Source organism: Artemia sp. Qi Xiang Cuo, chromosome 5 (genome assembly GCF_049724085.1).
Source record: "Artemia sp. Qi Xiang Cuo chromosome 5, ASM4972408v1, whole genome shotgun sequence".
Taxonomy (NCBI): Eukaryota; Metazoa; Arthropoda; class Branchiopoda; order Anostraca; family Artemiidae; genus Artemia; species Artemia sp. Qi Xiang Cuo.
In genome coordinates, this window is record NC_142798.1 from 29,539,204 (window position 1) to 29,551,881 (window position 12,678).

The 12,678-nt window shown below is 34.4% G+C and overlaps 1 protein-coding gene across 2 annotated transcripts in view; it reads right to left on the reverse strand.

The window, feature by feature from the left end:
* The window catches only part of Oseg4 (intraflagellar transport protein Oseg4), a 182,665-nt gene that overhangs the window by 84,139 nt on the left and 85,848 nt on the right, over window positions 1–12,678 (reverse strand). The window contains exons 3-5 of one of the 2 annotated variants that reach the window (XM_089088804.1): window positions 9,825–9,976; window positions 5,810–5,912; window positions 1,836–1,996 (exon numbers count right to left, since the gene is read on the reverse strand). In XM_089088804.1, coding sequence (XP_088944930.1) covers window positions 1,836–1,996; window positions 5,810–5,912; window positions 9,825–9,976 — 416 coding nt within the window. Of the gene's footprint in view, window positions 1–1,835; window positions 1,997–5,809; window positions 5,915–9,388; window positions 9,398–9,824; window positions 9,977–12,678 lie in introns of those variants that run through there. The other variant, XM_089088805.1, reaches the window with a different exon arrangement.

Sequence of the window (12,678 nt, forward strand, 5' to 3'; positions counted from 1 at the left end):
AATTAGAATTGAAAGCTAAAAGAAAAAAATGTAAGAATTTAATGTGTCGAGTGTCCCAATTTTGCAGTAATTACAAATTATATCTTATGCCACCATACTCAAAAGATCATGCAAAACTTTTAACAAGGACAGTGATAACGAATAAAAATCTAATCTAAACATTTTGATATAGATTTATATTTAAACGACGGGAAGACAAAATAAAAAGGAAAAGAAAACGATTAAAAAAAAAAACGGCAGAATAAAAAATAAAAAATACACCCAAACAAAAACTTCTCTAGAAAGAAGTGTCAAATAGCCAGGCGAAAGAACTCCTATGGGCAACGAAACTGTGCAATGCGATTGTGAATGGACTGTTACAGGTACAAAAAAAAAGCGTTTTATAGGATGATCTCTCATTAAAACAATAAAACAGCTTGTTTATACACAAATATTGCCCTGGCATACGAATAGGAAACAATAAAATTGCTCTAAGGAGGAAGAAAACCTCCGAACCGGTAGGCTATTTTTTCTCTTTTTTTTGTCATGGAGGAAAAAAATTGGTTCCAATCATTTCCGCCATTAAACACTTCTTAGTTAAGTAAGCTATTTCTTTAAATAGTGACATAATGAATATCTAATTCATTGATGAATACTCAACCATTCATGGTGATAAAAAAAAGAAGTTTGATAAAAAAAAAATTGAAGCTGTAAAGAAAGAATTTTTATAAAAATATACAAGTCAAAAGAATCAAATTTGAATTTTGATTCTTAGCATGTAAAATTCAAGGGTAAACTTACCCATCCAAATTTATTGCCATTTAGAATGTATTAGCATAAGAAAAGTTACATAATTTTTGAACAAGAAGAAGAAAGAAAACACCAAATGGGTGTCAATTTTGATGAAAACCTCCAGGTAAGATTCGACTTGTCCAAGATGTCGGAAGAATCTAGCCCCTTTATTCAAAAATACCAAATTATGGACTTCTAATGGGACGGGGGTCACGAACGCATTTTTTCGTTGTTTGCTTTATTTGTTCTGGATTGTTTCTGCCGAGGTGATTAGCCAGAGTAAGTACAACATTGAGAGCTAAGTCATTTGAACGCACATCTGAAGCTCTAGTCTCCCTCTTAAGCAACAGTAGAGTATTACTACAGCCAAATACAGTTTCTAAGACTTTATGCAGCAAAACAATAATCTTGGCCCGAATAGGGCCAAATACTATTAAGTAAACATACCGAGATTTTTTTATGGCTATCAAAAAATATTTATAGAACCTCCAATTTTCAGAGGCCATGGTGTTATATATAGTCCTTATAAAATGAATAGTTATAATATAAAGTAATACTAACGGTAATACAGCATTACAGAGTTCCATGCCAGCTAATAAGGAGGAGGTTGGTAAATTTCATCTGTGGCAAGTCTAATGTCTAACAAAGTATGTTTTAAAGCTCCAAATTTTACAGTTTCTCCAAAGAGGTCCTGTAGTATGAAAGGGGGGGTTCGTCTTATAAGCAAAGAAGGTTTTAGCTGTCAGTAATTCACAAGGGGTATGAACTGTAGAAATGTTTGTAAACCATTTCAAATACATTTATCCGGTTTTGGAGACATGTTCTACAATTTTGAACGCTTTCAGTTTTTCTACAAATTTTTCTGAATTTGTTATTGGTTGTCTTGCTTATATTTCTTTCCAATGTCACTCCTGGGCCTATTTTAAGGTTCAAAAGCACCAAATTGAGCTACATCTTTTTCAAAAAGAGTACTAAATGATTTTTTGAACTTCATGTACAATTCAATGAATAAGTAATTATATTCGAATTCGTGTTTTACTAGATACAGTCGACATAAATTTTACCATTAAATTTCCTGATGAGTCATAACAGTCAATTTTTCCACTTCCAAGAGCAAACAAAATAATTCGACTGTCGGGGGACCATGCGACGTCAGCTAAAGTCTCTCCTTTTATTTCTTTTCCCCAGATTCGACTGCCATCTACTGAGCCAACAATGACACCACCTAAATAACACGGCAAAAAATTAACTGAAATACCAAGAAAGAATATCTTCAGACAAAGAAATCAATTTTGAGCAGTGGCCAATTATTAGTCACGATTAAACTTGCAGAAGAGAGTCAAAACAAAAATTCCCGCCAAGGGCAGAACAGCAGCTTCAAAAACCAAAAGAAACTAGTTTGGCAGCATGGTCCCCCAAAAACAGTGATTTTTTTATCAGTTCAAAACTTAAATTTATAAGCTCTATGTGAAGAGGCCATCAATACATAAGAGGAAATAGAATGAAATGTGCCCCCCCCCCAAAAGCCAAGGGTATATTTTCTGAATGAACTGAAAGTTATACCCGTAGATCTATCCAAACAAAAATTAGGTCGGGGACACAGACCTACTAAATAAGAGTTATAAAATTTTGTTTTGTTTGAAAATTTTAAATAAATTACTTTGGCGAAGGGAACACGATTGAAAAAAAAAATGGCTCACCTGATAATTAGACCCAAAAAAGGCCAGTAAAGTTTTTTTTCTGAAAAAAATTATATATAAACTGCAAGTCCTTGTGGCTACTAATGCAAAAGAAAACCTTAGTCTGGGAGCAGGCCCCCCCCCCCCCCAAAAAAGAGGCCGAAAAAGGCCAAAAAACTTTTTTCGGTCGACTTGAACAGTTCAGGGATAGTTGCTGGGCTAAGGAGACCATGCATTTTATTGGGACGAGGAAAAGAGCTAGATAGACCAAAAAACCTTGTTGACCTTGACTAGTTAGAAACTACATCTTGGAAAAAGGAGACCTAATCTAAAAAAAAAATGTGTTGAGACGAGTGGTGCTCAAAAAGAGGCACACGTCTTTTTACTTGCACATTTTTGGGCCTTAAGATTACGAGTAGATACAGTCGAGAGAGCCTTAATCAAGATGAAATATTATGAGAAATTAGTTTATATCGATTCCTGTCGTTAAAAATAGAGGCAATATTTGTCTGTCCCCAACCTATAGTCTATCATCCGACATAAAGGGGCGATATCCCTACTCTTAGTTGTGGTACTTTCTGTTCGTTTTAGGATTTATCTATTCATCTATTTCATCATTTTTATATTTTCTGCATTTATTCGTTTTAAATTTTTGGGCGTTTTAGGTTTCATTTTTCCATCCATAAAAATGTCTGTTTGTTTTAAGTTTGAGACATGTTTCTCTTTGTTTTTTTAATTAATTCATAGATTATTTCATGCTTCCTACTGACCGTATGCTTTAGGCTCTATTACCGACTAGCTTTTTCAACAATTATTCACATTTTGACTATTTTCGACTGTTATGCCTGTCTATAATCTAACATCAGAATAATCCAAAGGAAAGAAGAAATTATACAGCCTTGTTTTACATCGGAATCAGCTCAGAACTTAATAAGGGTCTTATATAAACATCTCCAAAGAGATCTAATGATATCTATGTCTTTACAAAGATCTATTTGTGTGCTAGAGTTTTTTCTAAACTGTGACAACTAAACGGTAAAGTGATAAAGACAAAAGTTAATAACCGAAAAAAAGTAAAATAGACCATATTACGCATTTACAGTTACAAATAGTATTTTCGAAACAAATAGACAAAAAAAGAAAATAACTATAAGAAAAAATCTAATTAACCTTTAATATTGCTAGGAACAATTTTACTTACAAGTGGAAGAAAATAAGAACTGTTTTCAGTTTCAATTAATTTGATGTTAAATAGCTAAAGCTTGTCAAGTTCAAAGTTTACCCATTTTTCAAATCATGGTTGGGTTTCCTTCTGACATTATTCGTAAGCTACGTGAAGGACTAAGTAGTTCGACCAATTTGTTAGTATTTTTCAACCTCTAATTGTATACTATCAATACCGTTATGGATAGAAAAAATAATATTGGCACTCAGGCCACAGAGCCTATCGCCACCACACCTTAAAAAACTGAAATGCAGGAAAAAAAAATATCACCACTAGCCACTGGGTTATTGGTGCCCCAAAAGTTTGCCCGAGGAGAGGTTGAGAAAACAAATCACTGAGAGAAAAAAAGATGAAAAAAGATATTGTCACAGACACCAGCAATACCACAACAGTAATCGATAAATAAATAAAGTAAAATCACAATTTTTTTATTACAATCTTCGCGGCTTTATCAACAATGATAATATGTCGCTTGTTCTGGTAATTTCCTCACTATACGTTCAGATTTGGTGTATTTTTGCCATAATTCAAGCGAGGGATTTTCAAGGATTACTTGTGCTGGAAGGGTATTTCAGGTGGCGACACATCGTTGGGTGAAGCTCGTTTTTAGGAATTCCTGACGGGGTGTACTCTGTCCAAGGCAGTCCTGCCGGACTGTATTTTGACGAGTTGTCTTTCAAGGACGAGCTGCGATAGCTCCTATGATGGAGAGAAATGCGCGTATTTGTAAAGGACTGATACAGTTGTCACGTCAAAACGACCTTGGATCATTAGCAGGGGTTTAGTATCAAGGTTTCCAGAAGGTACTGCGCGAGCTATTCGGCTTGAACAGATTGGACGGAATCGATATGGCTTTTTGGAGCACCGAAAAAAGAATGCATGCATATTCCAAGACTGGTCTGATGCACGATGTGAACAGAGGCAAAGTAGACTCGTCAGGGAGAAGGCCATTGCATCTTACGATAACTCATAGCTTCCTAGAGCAAAAAGATCTCGCTTTGCTTAGGTGTTAAGCCCATGTGAGATCTAAAGGAAAGTGGAATCAAAGAAGGCATAGTGCATCTAGCCTTTTTATTAATAGCCCCTTGAAGATAAATTCAGGGTGAGCCTTCACATTTCATGACTTCAAAATGAGAAGCTCTTTTGTTTTTGATGCATTGAAGCTGAAAAGCGACGCATCCGACCACATTTCGTTTTTCCGGGTTGGCCTGAATTCTTTTACGTGGTTGGCTGGGATCTCTTTCCTTTGCTACGGAGATCATTGTCGTCGTCTGATCGACAAAGGGTCGAGGTTTTGTCGCAAGGGTAGTCCCTAGGCCGTTTGTGAGCTCCAGGAAAAAAGTTGGCCCACGAATTGGAGTTTTAGAAGACTTAGCCCTAGAAAGCAGTGTCTTTGGTTACTTTTGAAAACACTAGATGTTGTTTCGAAATGAAACTATCAAGAAAAACTCTTAATGAATGTTGACAAAGAAAGTCAGCGAGCTCCATTAATAACCGACCATCAACTTCAAGTTTTATTTTACGTAGAAGGCCGTCTTGTCATGGTAAAAAAGCTTCTCAAAAGCTATTAAAATCACGTGACGGGAATAAAAGCTTTTGTGATAACAAGAGCTCAACCCACTCATGATACTGTACAATGAGACAGTCTAACGTAGATCATTTTCTACGAAAACTGCATTGTATATCAGCCAACAACTGATGTGACTCATGGTACTGATAGGAACACTCTCATAAATTTTTCCGAACCCGGATAGGAAGTTGACTGGGCCATAAGATCCTACACTATTGAGGTCACCATTTGCCTTTGGGACAGCGACAACGTAACCAAATTTCCATGGTTTCGGGAATGATCTACGGCAAAGCATTTTCTTGATAAGGAGGCAAGAGGACCAGTAAGTTCGGGGATACACCTTTTGAGGACGAGATTGGAGATCGTTTCAGATCTTGAGACTTTGGTGACATCCAACTGAATGAGCCTTCTAAGCATCTTACTACTGATTATATTTACACTATTTGCACAAGTGATTCTCGCATCTGTTCATGGCGAAAACATGGGAGGGGACTATATAACCTCATAATTACCCTAAAAATATATAATTATACAGCATTCTAAACTCATCAAAAGAGGTCTCACCATCCTCATATGCAATACAGATCTTTCTTCCGTCAGAATTCCAATCCATTCCCTTAACCATTGACTTATTTCTGTTGTTAATCATTTCTTCGTACCATTGTCCCTAAAAAGGTAAATAAAATTGAAAAAAAAAAGTTAGTTTGCTAAATATCTGCCAGGAATTCAACTCAAATAAAGACTCACGATTTATTTTTCTTATTACAATAAAACTGCGAATATATTTGTTGTCTAATATTCGCCCAGAAGATAACATCCCTCAATTTTCAAACAGCTCTTGGCAATGGATTGTATGTAAAGAGTGATCCATTCCAGCATTAACAAAACCATAACACAGAATTATGATTACACTGTATATATCAAAAGAATATGCTTTTCATGGTGATTCCAAATATTTAAAACCCACAAAGTTTAAAATTACACACCAAAAGCTGTTATCGTGAAAGAAATGTCCTTTTTTTACAAAGACGAAGGAGATTTTAATCAGAAGTTTCTGTTTCAAGTTTCGACATGTGACAAAACGAAATCTTGCATTTTTGCAAAAAGGTGATTGTATTGACCCAGAAGTCGTAGGATATTAGGAAGGAGCTTTTTCGGAGGAAAATTCAAAGTTCCTTTTAAGCCCTGTTTAAGGGCTTTTAAGCACTGTTTAAGGGCAACAAATAACGAATCAGTAAATTCCAAATTTTTGTCATTTTGTACCATAAATAAAATGTCAGCGTGACTAGGAGTTCCCTAAAACCAGATTTTTGGCGAAGAATTGCCCCTGAGACGTTGTCATTGACCTAAAAACTTTTGCTGACATACCAGACAAAGAATGTTTTAAATGGTGCAAGTTTTCAGGAATGATTATCATTCTCAAAACATGGTTATGTAAAAATTAGATGTAAGCGTAAACAGCCAGGGTTGCGGAAGGGTCGGTATCCTATCCCCTTCCCCAAATATTTAGAAGAACCCTGGATCAAACAGTTCAAAAACCTGAGGATTTCAGCTTTGTCACAAATTCTTGAACACTCACAATTAACACAGCCTCAAAATTGGCCAAAATATTCTTAGTAAATAGAAAGCTGAAAGGTCGAATCGCAATAGAATTGGTATCAGATAATACTACGAGCTAGTTTCTTGTGAATTTTATTGGTTTTCATCATAAAGATGACGATATGTTCAACTAGTATTTTAGTATGAAGTGCCCATAGAAAAGGAATCTGATCATTTTCAGAAACTAAACTTCTTACACATATTGCAAAAAAAACATTTTGGTTGACGACAATTGAGAATTGACGAAAAACTATTGAGATAAACTAATTGAAATTCTCCCAGTCCTTACAAATGTGAAGCGGGTTAGAAGTATTCTTGGATGAGAAAGCTTTTACTGACGTGCTTTCCTAGATTTTAGTAGAATTACGAGTTCTCAAACAAGTCTCACTCACAAGAATGTTCATTTTTGCTATACTCATTTACGTTAAAAAGCGTTTGAAAAGTTCAAGAAGTTCCTGATTATTGCTCCAATCCTTCTTTAATCTTAAACGTCGATTATGTATTAAACATCGGAGCTAGCAACTATATCGTCACAGCTAAACTTAGAAAATTAAATAAAGAGCACCCCGTCACCTCTGCCAGCAGTCACCTCTGCCTCTCAGCGTCACCTCTGCCTCTAAGCTCGGTAAGGCATATACATACATACATACATGCGTGTATTTAAAAACCAGTGGCCTTATACACAAAAACAAATAAACAAAAAACAATAAGGAAAGAACAATAACACTCAACAAATTTAAACTACAGCTTCTTTCCGCGCCATCAGACTATTATCTATAAAACAACCTAACATAATAATTAGGTCCCTCGAAGTAGTCCCCAAAACACCCGGTAGCAGCGGTACATCCCCATGAAACAATTTATCCCTAAAATTCGCCAAACTATGGCATCAACTCAGAAAATGGTCCACCCCATCCCCAAACTCCCCACAGAGGGGGCAGGCACGCCTACTTCCCGAGCCATCCTCATCATAAGACTCCCAGTATCCTTTACGAAGTGGTATGCAATTTGCCCGCACCTGCAACCAATACTTAAGGGTTCTCCACGGTAGGTTCAGCTTCAAATAAAACTCCTCCCCAAACACATCTTTAATCTGTCTATAAAAATGCAGGATACTAGACTTTTCCAGACCCGTTAGCCAAACCTGAATCTCTTGGTCCCGAATGCGCGATGCAAACTTACCGAGGAAATCTTCAGGTTTACCTGAAGCTATATAATCTGCACCACGACAGGAGAGGAAATTTTTCAATTTTCTAATTTTTCACTTTGTCCAAATCGCATTTACGTCATGGATTACTTCAGAGAGTACATCTAATGTATGAAATTTTAAATTATTACAGAGCGCAGAAATTTTTCAAGTCCAAATATCAAAACACATTAAGTGCTTATTTCACAAAAAGTGATCGAAGTTCACGAAAGTTTGCAAACGAGAATTTAAAACCAGCCAGCGCAGCAAAAAGTCAAATGCTAATTACCCTTTATTTTCTGGTCTATTGGGAATTCGAGGAGCGGAAATACCACACGTATGTACTCGCGGTGAGCATTTCTTGAATTAAAATAAATCCAGCAATTAATTTAGTTTTACTTGTTTTAAAAAGACTCTCATTTTCATCTCTTTTTCTTCGTTTCTAATCCCTTCCTTTCAAATGCGAAGAGAAAACAACAGGCTGCACATAACTTTTCAGCAACTGTTAGTTTTAAGTCAGTTTAAATGGCAAACTAGCATTTTGACCCACCAAACTGGACATCGCCTATTTGCAGTAATTTCGGGCTGTTTTCGCTTAGGCTTCATTGTTCAACACAATGTGTGATGAGCAACACATTGTAACACATTTTTCTAGGATTTCCTTCTTCTTTTATTGTAATTTCTGCTCGTTTTAGATTTGAAATCTTACATAAGCTAATTTATGCTCATTTGAAATCGTAAATTTGCTCTTTACTTTTCATGCATAACCTTGGTTTTATAAATTTTATTGAACAAAAGTAAAAAAGAATTTGAAGATAACATTACAGAAATAAATTCGAGCATAAAAGAATCTGACAATTACAATCCATTCCGAAGGCCTTAGTTGTAAATTTAAAATCTAATTCAATATTTGTAATAAGTAACCCAAATTTTAAATTTAAAAAAAAAAAAAATCCATAAAAATTAAAAATTCTTCGAACACCAAAATTTTAAATTTTTTTTTTAAAAAACCCAAAATCCAAAAAAGTGAAAATCCTTCGAGCACCTAAATTACAACATTAAATTCACAAAAAAAGACACGAAAAATTTTAAATAAAACAATTTCAAACAAAAAAACTTAAAATTTAGATCTTAGAATGCTCATTCAAAAATCCAACCTGAAAATTTATACTTTAAATTCAACTTTATATAGTTCACTTTATATAGTTCAAAATGTCAAGTTCAAATCTGTTAACTCCGACATTATAAATTCATATTAAAACGTCAATTGACAAAAACCAAATTGCAAAGAAAAACATTCTTTGACATTTTAAAATTAAATGAGAGCCATTTTGATAATTAATTTGAACACGAAAATATGTGCAGCGTCCAAATAATAATCAATTCATACTGATCAAAACTTTAAGTCTTTTACATAGAACAATCCTTTGACAACTGGAAACTTTGACATCTAACTCAAATTTTATCGAGATCCAAAAAAAAGTAAAAATTTGTCAAAATCTCAAATTATAATATTTAATTGTAAAAAAAACACAAAAATGCCAAATAAAATAATCTCAGAATGCAAAGTTAAAATATCAGATCTTAGATTACTCTTTCAAAAATCCAAACCTCAAAAAATCCAACTTTAAGTTCAAAAACTTAAAAATTCAAGTTCAAAATGTAAATTTCAAATCTGAAAATTCGAATAATATAAATTCGTATTAAAATATAAACTTGAAAAAAAAAATTACTAATAAAAACACTTTCTAACAGCTAAAACGGAATGTGAGCCGTTTACGGAGAACACTTTACCTTGTGCAGCGTCCAAACAATGATCAATCCATGTTGATCGCTGCTTGTGAGTCTTTGATGTAATTCATTCCATTTGACAACTGGAACACTCCCATTATGGCCATCCAGGGCTTGATTTGACGTGAGACTACTATTGCGACCGTCTTCTTTTCCTGAAGTATAAGGGTATGAAATTGTAAAATGTTTGCTTTTACCTTTGTGACAAAAACCAGCGGATGCATGTATCATTCTCATAGATGCAAAATGAAAGAAAGAATAGGCCTACTGCTTTGAAACTTTTTGAAGGAACCATTCTTTGCGAGGAGGGGGTCGAGGAGGGATAGGAAGGCTACCAATTGATCTTTAATTTTGAATGTCAGTATTTCAAGTCGTATTTTAAAATGTTTTATGTACTTTTCTTTAGCACTTTTGATTTCTTTTGAGTGAGTACCATAATCTTCACTTTTTTTAAAACGTCCAAATTTATTTGCATGAAGAGAGCTATCTTCAAAATCTGTAACTTTTCTTGTACTACATCTGAACAAAATTATCACATTGCCAATCGGTTTAAAATTATTGAAAAATTATCTGTGGGACCTCCTAACTTTGAAGGCTATGCCATCAAGTGGTGACCCACAAAACAAGAACGATTTAATATTAATACTTAATACTAATATAATGTGTATTATATAATTAATACTTAATACAACTTAATATTAATAGTCATGTGGTATTTCACAGTCTGGCACAAACTATTGAAGGTGGGGGAGTCGAAGAATATTTACAAAAATTTTCGGGAATTTCTTCTTTATCGCAAAGAGTGACTTGTATGTATTATTCGTTATGCTTATTTGTACTCAAGACGCGGGGTCATACAACTATGGTAATTGATCCAACTTTTATTCGTTTCTGATACATTTTAAGGTAATAATTGTCATGTACAAATGGTTACACATCTAGTATAGATAACAATGTAAGGTGTTGACGTAGTCTTGCAATTATTAGTAAAGTGTTTACAAGTCAATGGTTTGGTGATAGATACAGAAGTAAGATTTTTCTGACCGCCAATAGGCGATAGAAATAAAAAATTAAGTTGGTTTTTAGAACAAAGCAAATTTCTAGACCGTTTTTAAGAATTATGCGTTCATCTTATTTCTTCACTTTTCTTTATTCTGAAAAATTCTTTTTCAAACGTTATATTCTTGAAGGTCTGAGAATTAACAACCATTGTATCTAATCGATGAGGAATAAACAAAGCAAAAGCACTTTTGACAGCGAACCTGATCAAAGGTTGCTAAAAAAAAAAAAATAAAAACACATAGTATTTTGGTGACAAATTGTTTTTGTTTTTAAAATTTGAGTTTTTTTGGGGGGGGGGGGCATCGACGAATGCGGCTTGAAAATATACCAAAATTGATGCATATAAGGCACACAGCTGAGAACCGCGTTATAAGGTAAATCATTCAACGTATCATAGTAATACTCTCTCAAGGTACTCGTTTACAGAACAGTAATTTTAGGCTTCAGAAAAAAAGGGAAAGAGGGTTAAACCGAGTTTGGATTTCTAAAAAATACAGGTTAAAATAAGAGATAAAATTCATTGCGTAAAATGAACTATCACGAGCCTTGACTAACCAAATTCAGATTTCAGAGTAAAAAAAAAAAAAAAAAACACGAAAAGAAAACATTTAAAAACTGGAAATCGTAGGCAGCGTAGTAGCGCTAGCGAAGTGGGCACAATCTATTATTATTTCGTTTTTTTTTACCAAAGGACTTCGTATAGGTGAAGTTGTCATCGAAACTTCGGAAGCAGGACATTTGATTGGAAATTGAAAGTTCTAGTGCCATTTTTAAGAGTAAAAACTGGTTGGAGGATAACCAGCCCTCTCCAACGCCCTTTACTCTTTGAGAAATTTTTCAGATAGCCATTTTGTTCAGCATAGCTGGAACTTCCAATATCTATGTCTCTGGAGATGCCAAACCCCCATAGCCCTTGTAGCAAGGGCTGTAAGATACTCAATTCCTTATTGTTTACATATTAATTAAAAAAAGGCTATAAAGTTTACAAACACTTTATACCTATAAAGTGAACAAACACGTTTTGAAAGTATAATTGAGATTGTATAACGCAAGCAGACGGGTTTTTGAGGGATCGCTTCAACTAATCCACTTACTTGTCCCTCATATCCTAAAGCCCTAGGCAATATATAAAACAAAGATTGTTTTCAGTAAAGTACAAATTATATTCTGGTCTTTAGAAGGTATAGGGGATGCCACCCCTACTCATCTTAGTTTCTGCTCGTTTTGAATCAGACTCGGTTACGTATTGTAATTTCTGTTCGTTTTGAGTTCCATTTATTTATTGATGGTGATTTGTAAGTAGTGAGCTTGTATAAGGTTTCATGACCACAAGTATATACAGTGCAGTTTGACGAACACATTGCAAAAAGCGATCAATTCTTTTATATTATATACCTATAAAGTGAACAAACACGTTTTGAAAGTATAATTGAGATTGTATAACGCAAGCAGACAGGTTTTTGAGGGACTTTCATCGTAACATTTTTTTTTTTTTTTAACCAAAACCTAGAAATTTTCAAATTGCGTATTTAGGAATGATTTTGTAGGAAAAGCTGTCTATCACCCATGCATTATCCACTGTTCCATTTCTTTGAAGTATGTGCTATCAGACTGGTTTCGGATTTTTGGACCATTGCCTTTAGTCAAAATTAGTTTGTTAGGAATGTGTAGCTAGATAGCATTTGTGAATCGGATCGTATGAAGGTGGAGAAAAAAAGGGTATAGCATTTGCGAATTGGACTATACGAACGATATTAATTGAATAAAAGGGGGAAAACAGAGCTAGATAGCATTT